The following is a 15,822-nucleotide window of genomic DNA, read 5'->3' as shown; positions in this document are numbered from 1 at the left end:
AAATGCTCATTTGGTCGGTCCGCTATCAAGCTTCTGGGTGACCACATTTCACAGCAGGGTGTGCAACCTGATGCTGACATGGTGCTGGCAATCAATGCCATGAAGACCCCAGAGGACAAAAAGGCGGACCTCCATTTCCTCGGGATGGTAACTTTTCTCGCAAAATTCATTCCCAATATGGCATCCCACACCATGGCCCTCCGGCATCTTGTTAAAAAGTCGACAGTGTTCCAGTGGCTTCCCACACATCAAGCGGAGTGGCTTCAGCTGAAGGAGAAGCTCACCACAGCCCCAGTACTGGCATTCTTTGACCCAACCAAGGATACCAAGATATCCACAGACACAAGCCAGGACCGCATTGGGGCGGTGCCCCTCCAGCGAGATGACTCCTCGTCCTGGGCTCCAGTGGCATATGCCTCCAGGGCCATGACTCCGACTGAACAGCGGCATGCCCATATCGAAAATGAATACTTGGGTCTCCTGACAGGAATAGTCAAGTTTCATGACTACGTATACAGTCTGCCAAGTTCATGGTGGAAACAGACCACAGGCCTTTAGTCCACATAATCCAGAAGGATTTAAATGACATGATATTTGAATGGACCTACCTCTTATTAAGTTGATCGTTTCTCTACACCCTTGCTATAACTGTAGCATTATATTCTGCAATCTCTCCTTCCACTTGCTATGACACCAGTGTAGATTTACCAGCTGTTTTACCTGCACAAAATCTAAACTGAGATGAAACCCCCCCCCCACCCACATGGTAGCAAAGCGGTTAGCATTATTTATTCACAGCGCCAAGGTCCCGGGTTCGATTCCCGCTTGGGTCACTATGTCTGCAGAGTCTGCATGTTCTCCGTGTGTCTGTATGAGTTTCCTCCGGGTGGTCCGGTTTCCTCCCACAAGTCCTGAAAAACGTGCTTGTTAAGTGAATTGGACATTCTGAATTCTCCCTCTGTGTACCCGAACAGGCGTTGGAATGTGGCGACTAGGGCTTTTCACAACAACTTCATTGCAGTGTTAATGTAAGCCTACTTGTGACAAGAATAAAGATTATTATTATCGCATTCCATGCAGAATGATGAAACTCATATTTTTTCGGCTTAATTGCTGGCCTTACTAATGCCATCAGCTTTGGGTAATTTTTCTCAGCGAGATGCAACTGCCCTAATTTCGGTGATATAGGTTTCCAGCTGCTTTTCCCAACCAGTCATATCAGCTGGTTAAACTGACCGACTCTTGAATATAAACTCAAAACAAAGAATCTCATTAGGCTCTGCCCATCAATGATGGCATGTCTTGGGATAGATATCCTCACATAGATCTTTAGGTTAATTACCCCTAACTTCTTTTTCCTTTTCTTTAAAGAGATATATAGCTTTTACAACCTTTTAATTCCCAAAGAATTCCTTGATTCTGGGAAACACATAATTTAATGGACTAACTCCTATTTCGAATAAAGACACAACAAAGAAGCCAAGTAAGTATCCTGCTATTTATAATATTACCTTTCTAGTGCTGGCCTCTTGTCAACTTGCAGCAACCTGACCTCAATATTTTGGATATAATAAACTTTAAGATTGTATGAATTACTTTCACCTCAGGGTTGCTCCTCAGTTTCTCAACCAATGACACCATTCCCCACAGTCAAAACGTCAATTCTCAAAACTAAAAGTAGTCTTCTAAAATATGTGAACCAGGGACTACATATTCACAACATGTGTGGCATACAATTTCAGCAGTCCACCAACTACAGTTTGCACTGCCAAGTTAATACACTCATTATGGTAAGTTCTAATTGCAAGTCTTATATTTTCAAACACAGGAACTAAAACGTTTTAATATCAATAAGCAAAATCCTTACCGAAAGAGTTTTCAGGTATGAAGATGTATGCCTCCAATTCGCTATTGTTAATATCATCTTCCTTGGAAACAGATTTAATTGCAGTTTTCGTCAAGTTCAAGGCATTATCTACAGAGGTACAACAGAGAAATAACCATTTAAAGAAATTAGCATATTTTCAAAGTGCTATGGGAATCCAACACGAGGATAATTACTGGCTCCTGACCCTGCAGTTCGGCTGGGTCACTCTGATGATATTCTAATGCAAAGGGCTCAAATTGGCCATGGTGCAAGTTCGACACCTGACTGAGGCATCATGCACCTTCAGGAGGTGGGAGCAGGCTGCTTTGCTCCAGGGGCAAAAACAAGTGGATCTCATGTTGGGGGCTGCTGCTGCCTCACAAATTGGAGGAACGTTTGTCAGAAGGCCAGGAGGTCGAACAAGACCATCGAAGAGAAGGGTAGCGCTTATGTCTTTGTTTGTTAGTCCCACAGATTAGATTTAAGAACAATCCCAGAGACATTTACTTGAGGACTGCAACAAATATGACAAGCGTGCACTAACTTAACACAATACTGTTCCGGTCCACCAGAAAAATGTTGAATAGGCAGGCCCCTTAACAAGCTCCTTAAGGAGCTATAAATCAATAGCGTTGTGTTTCTCTCTGCATCTTCCCCACAGGCCCTTTGAACATCCAATCTGTCCCTGAGATATCAGGATTATTCTGGGACTAGGATTTTTAATTCCCAGCCGCATTGGGTCCTGACACTATTTCCTTTGAAAATCTGACCCTAGGAATATGCAAAAGTGCTCTATGTAATTTTGTTTTTAGGTTTGCTTTCTTTTTTTTACAAAATTTACAGTGCAGAAGGAGGCCATTCAGCCTATCGGGTCTGCACCGGCCCTTGGAAAGAGCACTCCACCCACGCCCATACCTCCACCCTAGCCCCAAAAGCCAGTAACCCTACCTAACCTTTTGGACACAATTTAGCATGGCCAATCCAGATAACCTGCACACCTTTGGACTGTGGGAGGAAACCGGAGCACCCGGTGGAAACCCACGCAGACACGGGGAGGACCTGCAGACTCCGCACAGACAGTGGACCCAAGCCGAGAATCGAACCTGGGACCCTGGAGCTATGAAGCAACAGTGCTAACCACTGTTCTACCGTGCTGCCCATCTCTACCTCAACCCCCTACCTCCTGCCTGTGCAGTCGCCCTTTCCCTTTCCCAGTTCCCCTGTTACATCCCCTACCCTTGCATGCCCCATCCCTTGCCTTGCTTCTCAGCTCCAGCATCCTCTCTACCCCCCCCCCCCCCCCCAACCAGTTTGCTGCTTTACCTCCATTCCTGCTAGCCACTACCTCCCTCTTCGGCTCTCACCCCTCTTTGCTCGCATGCACCAGCCTACTCGCTAGTGTGGTGGCTTCCCCCCTGGAAAACGTTTTTTGTTCCCAACCCACCTGGGTTCCTCCCCGCCCCTACATATGTTCCCAAGTATAGTTGCTCCCTCCCCTCCTTAGATCGCGTATGTTCATAGTTTGCACACACTGTTTCTTCCCGAGTCTATTCTTTTGTACAAAACTGTTTGTTTCCTCCTATACGGATGGCGTGTCCTTCCCACCTACATGACCGCATGCTCATCACCCACCTCAGAACCCATTCCTTGTCCTGGAAGTTTTGGAGCTTCAGTATTATTGCCCATGGTGGTTCCCCTGATTTGGGTTTTTGTCGGGGCAACCTTTATGCCCTGCCCTCCTCTGGGGGATTGGAGAAGCCTTCCTCCCCAACCAGTTTTCTGAGCATCCTTGAGTCATATCCTGTAGGGTTCTTACCCTCTCTGCCCTCCGGTAGCCTGACGATTCAGAGGTTCTGTCGATGGGATATGGTTTCCTGGCATTCCACCATCTCCTATATACCTTTAGGGCTGTCCCCAACCTTGCCACCTCAGCTTCAAGCGATACAATCCTCTCATCCTGGTTGGTGGCCGCTTACTCCAAGTCCCGCACTGTCGCCTCTTGAGCCTCCAGTCTCCGCTCCACTCTGTCCATTGCTCCCTTTATGGGGGCCAACATGGCCTCTATTGCTGACTTCATAGCCAACATGAGATCCTCTTTTATCGTCTCTCTGTGCTTCTGGAGTTCCATGGATATGAACTCCATAAGCTTCACTGTCGACAAGTGGACCAACGTTGGCACCCTACTGGGTCCGCCATGCTCAGATATGGTCCGCCCCACATGACTAGGGGTTGGGTTTTTCCTTTGCTTTTGCTGGCTTTGCGGCCTGGCATCTCAGTCAGTTCGGTAGCAAGTGGAGGTGAGGTTGGAGAATCTTTTTGTATTTTTGGTGCCCGCTAGATGGATTAAGAAGGCCTAGTGAGAAGTTTCCAGGAGAGAGCCAGCTTTCGTGCGACCACTCAGCTCATGGCCGCCACCAGAAGTCTGGTGTTCCTATTATATAGGACACCATTCAGCCCATTGCCTCTGTGCTAGCTCTCTGAAAGAGATCTACACCTAATGTTTGCCCTGCTTTTTGGCTTCAAGTTTATAAAATTTCCTTTTCAAATATTTAGCCTCGTTCCTTATAAAGAAAATCTTTATGGATTTTTGCTTCCTGTAGGCCATTCCCTGTTGTCACCCTTTAAAGAATTTTCTGAAACTCTTCCTTTGTTAATTTGGTTATCATTTGAATCCTCATTATCAATTCATTGGAAATTATTTCTCCCCAGTTTACGTTATCACGACATTTTATAATTTGGAATATCTTGATTAGATAGAGTTCATCATGCATACAGGAGGTATAGAACATAGAACATTACACCGCAGTACGGGCCCTTCGGCCCTCGATGTTGCACCGACCCGTGAAACCATCTGAAGCCTATCTGACCTACACTATTCCATTTTCATCCATATGTCTATCCAGTGACCACTTAAATGCCCTTAAATTTGGCGAGTCTACTACTGTTGCAGGAAGGGTGTTCCACACCCCTACTACTCTCTGAGTAAAGAAACTGCCTCTGACATCTGTCCTATATCTACCACCCCTCAATTTAAAGCTATGTCCCCTCGTGTTGGTCATCACTGTCCGAGGAAAAAGACTCTCACTGTCCACCCTATCTAACCCTCTGACTATCTTATGTCTCTATTAAGTCACCTCTCAGCCTTCTCCTCTCTAACGAAAACAACCTCAAGTCCCTGAGCCTTTCCTCGTAAGACCTTCCCTCCATACCAGGCAACATCCTAGTAAATCTCCTCTGAACCCTTTCCAAAGTTTCCACATCCTTCCTATAATGTGGTGACCAGAACTGCACACAGTACTCCAGGTGCGGCCGCACCAGAGTTATGTACAGCTGCAGCATGACCTTGTGGTTCCGAAACTCAATCCCCCTGCTTATAAAGGCTAGCACACCATATGCCTTCTTAACAGCCCTATTAACCTGGGTGGCAACTTTCAGGGATTTATGTATGCCGAGATCTCTCTGTTCATCTACACTACCAAGAATCTTGCCATTAGCCCAGTACTCTGCATTCCTGTTACTCCTTCCAAAGTGAACCACCTCACACTTTACCGCATTAAACTCCATCTGCCACCTCTCAGCCCAGCTCTGCAGCTTATCTATGTCCCTCTGTATCCTATAACATCCTTCAGCACTATCCACAACTCCACCAACCTTCGTGTAATCTGCAAATTTACTAACCCATCCTTCTACACCCTCTTCCAGGTCATTTATAAAAATGACAAACAGGTGGAGGGAAGTGGGGCTGGTCAAGGTGAGGGATTTGTATTTGGAGGAAGGGTTCGCCAGTCTGGAGGAGCTAAGGGAGAGGGTAGAGCTGCTGAGGGGTAGTGAGTTCAGGTATCTACAGGTTAGGGACTTTGCACGAAAGGTATGGAAGGGGTTCCCTAGATTGCTGGGATACACCCTGCTGGAGCGACTGCTGCTTCCGGATGTGGAAGGGGAGGGAAGAATTGGGGATATATACAAGTGGCTGGGGAGCAGAGAGGCGAGCGGGTGGTGAAGATTATGGAGAAATGGGAAGCAGAGTTGGGAATGGAGATCATTGGGGAGTATGGAGTGAGGCACTGCGAAGGGTAAACGGGACCTCCTCTTGTGCAAGGATGAGCCTGATACAGTTCAAGGTGGTGCACGGGGTGCATATGATTCGGGCGAGAATGAGTGGGTTCTTTCAGGGGGTAGCAGATGAGTATGAGAGATGTGGGCAGGGTCCAGCAAACCATGCGCACATGTTTTGGGGTTGTGAAAAATTGGGAAGTTTCTGGGCGGGACTGTTCGCAGTCTTAGCCAGGATGGTGGAGGAGGGAGTGGACCCAGACCCTTTGGTGGCAATATTTGGGGTTTCAGAGAAGCCAGAGCTCATGGAGAGGAGGAAGGCTGATGTCATGGCCTTTGGCTCTCTGATTGCACGGCGACAAATTTTGCTGGAGTGGCGGTCGGCATCGCCACCGGGGGTAGCAGCATGGTTGGGTGACCTGTACGACTTCCTGTGATTGGAGAAGATAAAGTATTAGTTAAAGGGCTCAGCAGGGGAGTTCGAGAGAAGGTGGAGGATGTTTGACCGTGTTTGAGGAGCTGTTCGTCGCGGGGGTAGGGGTTGGGGGGTGATGGGGGGTGAAAAAGGAGGAAATTCTGTACAAACTGTATAGTTAATTGTTGGGAAGAACTTTTCCCAGGGTGTTTATTTGCTGTAACCTACTTTGATACAAGTTAGAATAAAATGCGTTTTTTTTTAAAAGATGGAGTTCATCAATGCACATACAAATTGTGTGTCAAACAAACAATGAAGATGATATCAGAAATGTTTCTGGAATTTTTATAGATATGTGAAGTTAGAATTGGGCGTTGTTCCATTTCAGGATCTATACAAGAGTTTCAATCTAGTTGATGCTTTCCATTGTGATTGCTGTTCATTGGATTTGTTAAATGTAAAACCTTGATGGCATGAACTGGTGTCACATGACATTGTCCACAGTCAATCTGTGGTCAGAACTTCACAAAGTACACTCATGCATTACTAAATCATGTGTCATTCTTTTTTTTTAATTTATTCATTTTATGGGATGTGGGCATCGCTGGCTGGGCCAGCATTTATTTATTGCCTGCCCCTGAGGGCAATAACATTGCTGATGAGTCTAGAGTCACATGTAGACCAGACCAGGTAAAGATGACAGATTTCCTTCCATAAAGGACATTAGTGAACCAGATAGGTTTTACCACAATTGACAATGGTTTCATGGTCATCGTTAGAGTTTTAATTCCAGATTACTAGCCCAGCAGCAATACCACTACACCGCTGCCTCCCCATTATCTTTGATAATAAATTATTATTGTGTGATTTATTATTAGAAAGTCTTACTTTGATACGAAACTAGTCCCGAGCCAGTAGAATTGATTGCATTTGATTTCACTGCCACTTGTGGACACACTTGATCAAGTTCTTTAAAAACGATCAGGTTTTCGAGGGATTGCGTCAATCTAAAATGATAAAGAAAAATGTTAAATAAAATCACTTTTCACTTTATGTGCAATAACTGTAATAATTGTTCACCTCATTTTTGGAGCATGAGTTTTGGGAAACATGATCCTGATTTTCTGTGACTTCACAGTGTAAATGCAGCAGCAGTGTAGCTGAAGATATGTTCTATCAAAAGCCCCTGGATTTTCAGGATCAGAGTATTTGCATATAAGACTTCCCCTGCTTGCTTCCTCCCACCTTTACATACATATTTTGAAACTGTTAGCAGAAAGTATTTCAGGCCTGAAAAGAGCTACACTTAAGGACTGTAGCTGGAGTACACTGAGGCATAAGCTAATATAAAAATAAATAAAAGCTTGGGCTGGATTTTCCATTTCAGCGGCTAAGTGCCGGCTCAAACGGAGAATTCGCAGGAGTTCTACGACCGAAAAAACGGCATCAACCCCTCACCGATTCCAGGACCGGTGAAGGGCTAGCAGTGGCGCCAGGTGAAACTCCCGACTCCCGTGCCGAAAACGGCCGGAGAATAGCTGGGTCCCTGGCCGCGCATGTGCGCGTCGACATCTTGCAGAGGTCGCGCCGTACAACATGGCGCCAGCCATGTGTGGACCCGACCCGTTATCCGTGACCCCACAGGCCACCCCCTGGCACCCCCTGGCCACCCCCCAACAGTCCCCCCCCCAGCCCTTGGGGAAAACCCCCGACCAGCGGCACGGATACCGGCCGAGTGTGGCGGCGCTGGACACAGTCCGCAGCCGCCATGCCGGGTTCCCGACCACTGAGACCACACGTGTCCAGTGCCGTCGGGAACTCGGCCCATCGGGGGGGCGGAGCATCGTGGGAGAGCCTGCCGATGATGCGCCAACGCCTTTGCAAAGGTACGCGGCGCGCGATGCAATTACACCATTTCTGAGGGGGCGGAGCATGGCTAGCCGCCATCACAAAATGTTCTAAAGCACCTAGCAGTCAAACAATTGCGTTTAAATTGTAGTCATAGAATCATAGAATCATAGAATCGTAGAATTTACAGTGCAGTAGGAGGCTAATCGGACAATCGAGTCATCCCCGAGTTTTGATGTACCCCCCCCCCCCCCCCCCCCCGGACTATCGTCGGCCTCTGGGGCCGTCGCGAACAGCCTGCGGGGCCGGTTTAAAAACCGGCGAAGAACCTCGCGCGGGTGTCGGACGGCGGGGAGCTGAGGCACTGGGTCCACTGCAGCGTCGGGGCCAGAGCAGCGGGGGCGGAGCTACGAGGAGGCCGAGGCGGCAGGCCCAAGTCCAGGGCACTATGTAAGTGGGGTGACCCACATCGGACGGCTCCCACCTAGGAGGAGGAAGGAAGGGCGAAGTCTGGTCCCAGGGGAGTTCTGGATGAATACAGAGGAGAACGAATGAAGATTTGAAGATTTAAGGAAGTTTGGTGAAGTTTTTTGTTCTCTCTCGCTTCCCCCTTTTTTTTTAAAGAAAAGAATAATTCAGATTGATGAAGGACAGAGGGTGGAGGGGGAGAGACGAGAAGAGAAAGAAAGTAAAAAACAATAAGCCGCTAAAGGATGCGAAAAGCAGCGCGAAGAAAGGAGGAAACGGGGGGTCGCCGCTGAAGGAGAAGACGAATAAAAGTGGTGATAGGATGGCGGAAGCCGAACTGCAAAGCGGGGCCGCACTATTTACAGTGGAGAAAATGACCGAGGTGATGGTAGTGGAGCTGGAAAAACAGTTTACGAGGCACATGGAGGCCTGGAGAAAGGAGAAGGCAGCCGCATTGAAGTTACTGGTGGAGGAGGCAATCGCCCCGATAATCGCCCCGATGAAGGTGGCGGTGGCAAAGGCATTGGCCGAGGTGAGAGAGCACGGCGAGAAGATGAAAGAAGTGGAGGAAGCCGTGTCATGACACAGTGACCAGGTCACCTCGATGGGAGAAGAGTTGCAGAGGGTTGTGGAGGTTAACAGAAGTCTCCGAGCAAAGCTGGAAGACTGGGAAAACCGCTCAAGGCGGCACAATTTGAGAATTGTGGGCTTGCCCGAAGGGACAGAGGGCCCAAGGCCAACACAATACTTCGCTAAGAAGTTGGCGGAGCTGATGGGGGAGGGTGAGAACCCCTCCCGGTACGAACTGGACCGAGCTCATCGGTCATTAAGGCCGAAGCCCAAAGTGAACGAGCTGCCAAGGGCAGTAATTGTCTGCATCCATAAGTTTTGCATGAAGGAGAAGGTGTTAAACTGGGTGAAGCAGAAGCGGGAGGTACTGGTCCGGATCTACCAGGACCTGACGGTGGAATTGACAAATAGCCGAGCGGTGTTTGGGCGAGTGAAGGCGACGTTGTACAAGCAGGGGGTGCGATTTGGTATGGAGCACCCAGCGAAGCTGAGGGTAACGTATAACAGCAAAGACTTTTATTTTGAGACAGCGGATGCGGCTGAGGCGTTTGTGAAGGCAGAAGGCTTGGGACAGACATGAAAAGCGGAACTGGAAGAGAGACTGTGGACTGTGTTTGAACAGCCGGAAAATGTATAAATGTTATAACTTTCTTTTTACGGATCTGTATTGTAATTTACTTCACTTTGCATTGTTATAGAGTTCAAGTTAATGGTGGGTCGATTGGCGTTCTGTGTTGCGATGGTTAAATGCTATGTTAGTGAATTGTATGGGTTGGATTGTTGGGTTTGTTTTGTTTCTTTCTCTGGGACTGGGTGGAAGGGGATGATATGTCTTGGCGGGGGTGGGGGAGCCACCCGCACTAGCTAGCTAAAGTCAGCTAATGAACGGAGGGGAGGGGAGAGGAGGGCTGCGGACGTTGGAGCCTGGATAGCAGGCTTCAATGGGCCTATGAGGCGAGTGAGAGGGGGGGAAGGGATGGATGTTGGGGGATGTTGTTTCAGGGGCAAATGTAGGGGGGGTTCTTGGGAGGGGGGAAGGGGTTCGATGTTAACAATGGACAGGGGCGGTTCAGGCTAATGGGGCAGGGCCCAGGGGTATGATGATGGTGGATAAGAAAGGTGGGGGGGGGGTGGGGTGAGAGACCCCCAGTGAGAATAGTCACGTGGAACGTGAGAGGACTAGGCGGTCCAGTCAAGAGGCCAAGGGTGCTTGCGCATCTTAAAAGTTTGAAAACCGATGTGGCAATGCTGCAGGAGACTCACTTGAGGGCGGAGGACCAGGTGAGACTTAAAAAGGGTTGGGTTAGCCAAGTGTTTCACTCTGGATTTGATGGAAGGGCTCGAGGGGTAGTGGTGCTGGTCAGCAAAAGGGTACGCTTCCAGATGGAGAAGGTAGTGGCAGATCAGGGGGGTAGATATGTGATTGTGGCAGGGGTGCTGGACGGGAGATTAGTGGCGCTGGTAAGTGTATACGGTCCCAACTGGGACTATGTGGGATTCGCAAGGAAGGTGTTTGGGGCTATTCCTGACTTGGACACACACAAACCGATTGTGGGGGAGGGACTGGAACCTGGTGCGGGAGCCAAGGTTGGACAGATCACGGCCGCGCTCGCTGGTCCCATCGGGGGGCAAAGGCACTAGCTGGGCTAATGGTGGAAATGGGAGGGGTGGTCCCTTGGAGGTTCCTGCACCCAGGGGAACGGGAGTATTCGTTTTTTTCAGCAGTCCAGATCGACTTTTTTGTGGTGGGAAAGGCTTTGCTGGCTGGAGTCAAGGGGTTGGAATACTCTGCAATTGCTGTGTCAGATCACGCGCCACATTGGGTGGATATGGTGCTGGAGAAGGGGTTGCACAGAGGCCGGGGTGGAAACTGGATGTGGGGCTTTTGGGGAACCGAGTATTCTGTGAGAAAATCGAAAAGGTAATTAAGGAATATGTAAGATTTAACTGTACGGGTGAGGTGTCGAAGGCAGTCGTCTGGGAAGCTCTAAAGGCGGTGGTGAGGGGTGAGGTAATTTTGTTCAAGGCCAGGGTGAACAAAGAGGAGAGGTTGGAGCGGCAGAGGGTAATAGATGAGATGTTGGAGGTATATAGGAGTTATACAGAGGCTGGGGACCCAGTAATGCTGGAAAAGAGGAAGGAACTACAGGCGAGCTTCGACCGACTATCTACCAGGAAGGCGGAGCGCCAACTGAGACGAGCAAGGGATGCAGTTTATGAACATGGAGATATGTTAGCAGGTCAGCTCCGGAGGGAGGCAGTGGCAAGGGAAATTCTTCAGGTCAGGGATAGGGCCAGGAAGTTGGTGGTGGCTCCGGAGCTGATTAACAAGGTTTTTGAGGAATTTTACGAGAGGTTGTACAGGTCAGAGCCACCCGGGGGAGACCGTGAGATGCTGGAATTTCTAGATGGGTTGGAGTACCCGAGGCTAGGGGAGGGGGACAGGGCTACATTAGAAGGAGCAATACTGGAGCAGGAGATAAAAGATGCAATTGGAAGGATGCAGTCTGGGAAGGTGGCAGGGCCGGATGGATTTCTAGTGGAATATTATAAAAAATTTAAGGATAAGTTGGCACCCCTGATGGTGGGGATATTTGAAGAGGCGATAGGGAAGGGAGTGCTGCCGCAGACCTTGGGGCAAGCATCGATATCACTGTTGCTTAAAAAGGATAAGGATCCGACGGAGTGTGGGTCGCATAGGCCCATTTCACTTCTTAATGTAGACGCAAAGGTATTGGCAAAGGTACTGGCGGGTAGGCTGGAGGGGTGCCTCCCGAAGATGATAGGTGAGGATCAGACAGGGTTCGTGAAAGAGAGGCAGGTGTTTTCGAATATTAGGAGGGTTTTGAACGTCGTTATGGCACCGGCGGAAGGAAAAGAAACAGAGGTAGTTGTGGCATTGGATGCCGAGAAGGCGTTTGATCTGGTACAATGGGGGTACCTGATGGCAGTGCTGGAACGGTTTGGGATTGGACCAGGATTTGTGAACTGGGTAAAGCTACTATATAAGGAGTCGAAGGTGAATGTCCGCACGAACAATATCAGTTCGAGATACTTTTCTCTCCACCGTGGGACGAGGCAGGTATGTCCTATGTCCCCCCTGCTGTTTGCACTTGCGATTGAGCCGTTGTCCATCGCATTAAGAAGTTCGGGAGCATGGAAAGGAATAGTGCGGGGGGTGGGGGATAGAGCATAGGGTGTCCTTATATGCCGACGACTTGCTGTTGTATGTGTCTGAACCGAGTGCGTCGATAGGAGGAATATTGGAGTTGCTGCAGGTATTTGGGTCTTTCTCGGGGTACCAGCTGAACTTGGGCAAGAGTGAGTATTTTGCGGTGTCTCGGCTGGGCGTGGGGGCAGGGGTGGGGAGGGGCTGCCATTCCGTCGGGCTGGGACTCACTTTAGGTATTTGGGGGTGCAGGTTGCCCGGGAGTGGGGAAGGCTTCGCAGGTACAACATCTCTAGTTTGGTGGGGGGAGTGAAAGCCAACCTGGCGAGGTGGGACGGTCTCCCTCTGTCACTGGCGGGTTGGGTGCAGGCGGTTAAAATGAATGTGTTGCCGCGATTTCTGTTTATTTTTCAATGCCTACCGATTTTCCTGCCAAAGTCTTTTTTTAGGGAGATGGAGGGAAGGATTACCTGGTTCATAGGGGGAGGGAAGGTGGCCAGAGTGAGGAAGCTGCTGCTACAGAGGAGAAGGCAGGCAGGGGGGTTTGGGTCTCCCAAACCTGATGTACTATTACTGGGAGGCGAATGTGAAGAAGGTGCGGAGTTGGGTCAGAGGGGTTGATACCCAGTGGGTCAGAATGGAGGAGAGTTTGTGCAGGGGGTCGGGGCTGAAGGCACTAGCAACAGCGCCGCTCCCGATAGCTCCAGGGAAATACTCAGGGAGTCCGATAGTAATAGCTTCATTGAAAATCTGGAGGCAGTTTCGCCAACACTTCGGGTTGGGGGCAGGGTCGAGGGAAATGCCGATTCGGGAGAACCACAGATTTGAGCCAGGGAGGTGGGACGGAAGCTTTCAGAAATGGGAAGAGAAGGGGATTAAGACTCTAAAAGATTTGTTTCTTCGGGGTCGATTTGCAGGATTGAGGGAGCTGGAAGCGAAGTATGGGCTGGAGCAGGGAGAAGTGTTTAGGTATATGCAGGTTCGGGACTTTGCCAGGAAGAAGATACAGAGATTCCCGGAGGAACCGGCCTCCACGTTGTTGGAGGAGGTGCTGGCGGCAAGTGGACTGGAGAAGAGGACAATGTCAGCGGTATACGGAGCTATGTTGGAAAAGGATAAGGCACCACTGGAGGGGATCAAAGCAAAATGGGAGGAAGAATTGGAAGAGGCAATAGAGGAGGTGGTCTGGTGTGAGGTGCCCCGGAGAGTGAATGCCTCCACCTCGTGTGCAAGGTTGGGGCTGATACAGCTGAAGGTGGTGTACAGGGCACACCTCACGAGGGCGAGGATTAGACGATTCTTTGAAGGGGTAGAAGATGTGTGTGAACGTTGCGGGTGGGGCCCCGCTAATCACGTTCATATGTTTTGGTCCTGTCCAAAGCTAGGGGAGTACTGGAAGGAGGTGTTTAGGGTAATTTCCAAGGTGGTGCACGTGAAACTAGACCCAGGTCCCCGGGAGGCCATATTCGGGGTGTCGGACCAGCCAGGGTTGGAAACGCGTGCGGAGGCAGATATCATAGCCTTCGCCTCGTTGATCGCCCAAAGACGGATCCTGATGTGTTGGAGAGCAGCCTCTCCACCCTGTGCCCTGGCATGGCGAGGGGACCTGTTGGAATACTTGACCCTTGAGAAGGTTAAGTTCAAACTGAGGGAAAGCTCGGAGGGGTTCTACAAGTCATGGGCACTATTTATTATGCACTTTCAAGAATTGGATAACATCGAACATTAGCTGGGCGGGGAATGGGTGGGTGTGTTGCGGGGGGAGGGGGGCTATGTATGTTAAAGATGGCTATGGGTAATCCCTGATTCCTATTTTGTCATTTGTTTATGTAAACATGCGGGCTGATGTTTGGGGGTTGGTGGGAGGATGGGATCGTTGTTATTGTTATGGGGTTTGATATATTTGTTGTTGATTATTGTTTGTTGTTGGTGGGTGTAAATTCGGGAGAAAAATTGTGAAAAGGGAGGAGAATAAAAATATTTTTTAATGAAAAATATTCATGGCTGATTGGACTGTTACCTCAATTCCACTGTCCAGTCTGCCCTGCATAATTTGTGGCTCCCTTGTCTCTCAAGAAACGACCTCACTTTGCCTCAGGCCTCCACTCCTTTCTGGAGAAGAGAATTCCACAGGCTAACAACCATCTGAGAGAAAGAAATACTCCTCAGCTCTGGTCTAAATAGGAGACCACTTGTTTTTAAACTGTGTCCCCAATTGGAGTCTCCCATTTGTGGCAGAGTGCACAAAGTGTTTCAGTGTCTATAGCTATTCAAGTTACAATGATAGATTGACTAGATTGTGAACCTTACATTATTAAAACAACTGCAATTTTAAAACCATTGCTCAAGCTTTCAAAGAGCTACATAAAAATTGGCTTATGTATTTTCAAAAAACACAGATGAGTCGCACAAGACCGGATTCTGTAAAAGTTACCTTTCCAGATTTGCCAGTGTTTTAATAATGATGTCGGGATTCGCTTCCAGCAAATTACAGAATGTCTGAATTATATTAATGAAAGTCTGTGGAGAAAGTGCAAAAATCACAAATAAACATGAACTTCTGACAAAACTTTCAATTTCATACTAAAACTGTGAGAGAAGAATGCACTACAGATATTGGAAATCTAAATTGAGCAAATTTTTAAAAACAAGTTTTTACAAGATTGAACGAATCAACAAGTGGTGAAAGGGATATTTTCCCCACTGCTTAGGCATGTTGGCAGCAATACAAACATCAATAAAATGTTAGTATCTTGTAGTTCAATTTATAGATTTCATAGAATTTACAGTGCAGAAGGACGACATTCGGCCCATCGAGTCTGCACCGGCTCCTGGAAAGAGCACCCCACCCAAGGTTAACACCTCCACCCTATCCCCATAACCCAGTAACCCCACCCAACACTAAGGGCAATTTTGGACACTAAGGGCAATTTATCATGGGCAATCCACCTAACCTGCACATCTTTGGACTGTGGGAGGAAACCGGAGCACCCGGAGGAAACCCACGCACACACGGGGAGGATGTGCAGACTCCGCACAGACAGTGACCCGAGCCGGAATCGAACCTGGGACCCTGGAGCTGTGAAGCGATTGTGCTATCCACAATGCTACCTAAAAGTTACAGGTTGGCACATTACTAAAATTCATCTTGACTGTTATGGATCTCCAATCAGAGAAACAATCTGCTATGATCATTTGGCTTCTCTTTTCATTTTAAAATGGATCTCTTTGATTTCTCCTCTCAGTGATATCTGTTGTTAGGGAAGGCAAGGCAGTGGTGTAGTGGTATCACCATTGGACTAGTAATCCAGAGGCCCAGGATAATCCTCTATGACCCAGGTTTCAATTCCACCACAGCAGATAATGGAATTTAAACTCAATAAAACATCTTGACTTAAAAAGTCTAATGATGACCATGAAATCGATTGTCGT

At 48.5% G+C, this 15,822-nt stretch overlaps 1 protein-coding gene across 1 annotated transcript in view; it reads right to left on the bottom strand.

Moving 5' to 3' along the window:
• The window catches only part of LOC119975643 (adhesion G-protein coupled receptor G7-like), a 96,128-nt gene that overhangs the window by 42,566 nt on the left and 37,740 nt on the right, over positions 1-15,822 (bottom strand). Inside the window, exons 5-7 of the mRNA XM_038815424.1 lie at positions 14,825-14,910; positions 7,224-7,342; positions 1,868-1,975 (exon numbers count right to left, since the gene is read on the bottom strand). Of these exons, the coding sequence (XP_038671352.1) occupies positions 1,868-1,975; positions 7,224-7,342; positions 14,825-14,910 (313 nt within the window). The remainder of the gene's footprint in view (positions 1-1,867; positions 1,976-7,223; positions 7,343-14,824; positions 14,911-15,822) is intronic.

This window comes from Scyliorhinus canicula, chromosome 13, assembly GCF_902713615.1.
Source record: "Scyliorhinus canicula chromosome 13, sScyCan1.1, whole genome shotgun sequence".
Taxonomy (NCBI): Eukaryota; Metazoa; Chordata; class Chondrichthyes; order Carcharhiniformes; family Scyliorhinidae; genus Scyliorhinus; species Scyliorhinus canicula.
This window is presented reverse-complemented; position numbering and strand designations above follow the sequence as displayed.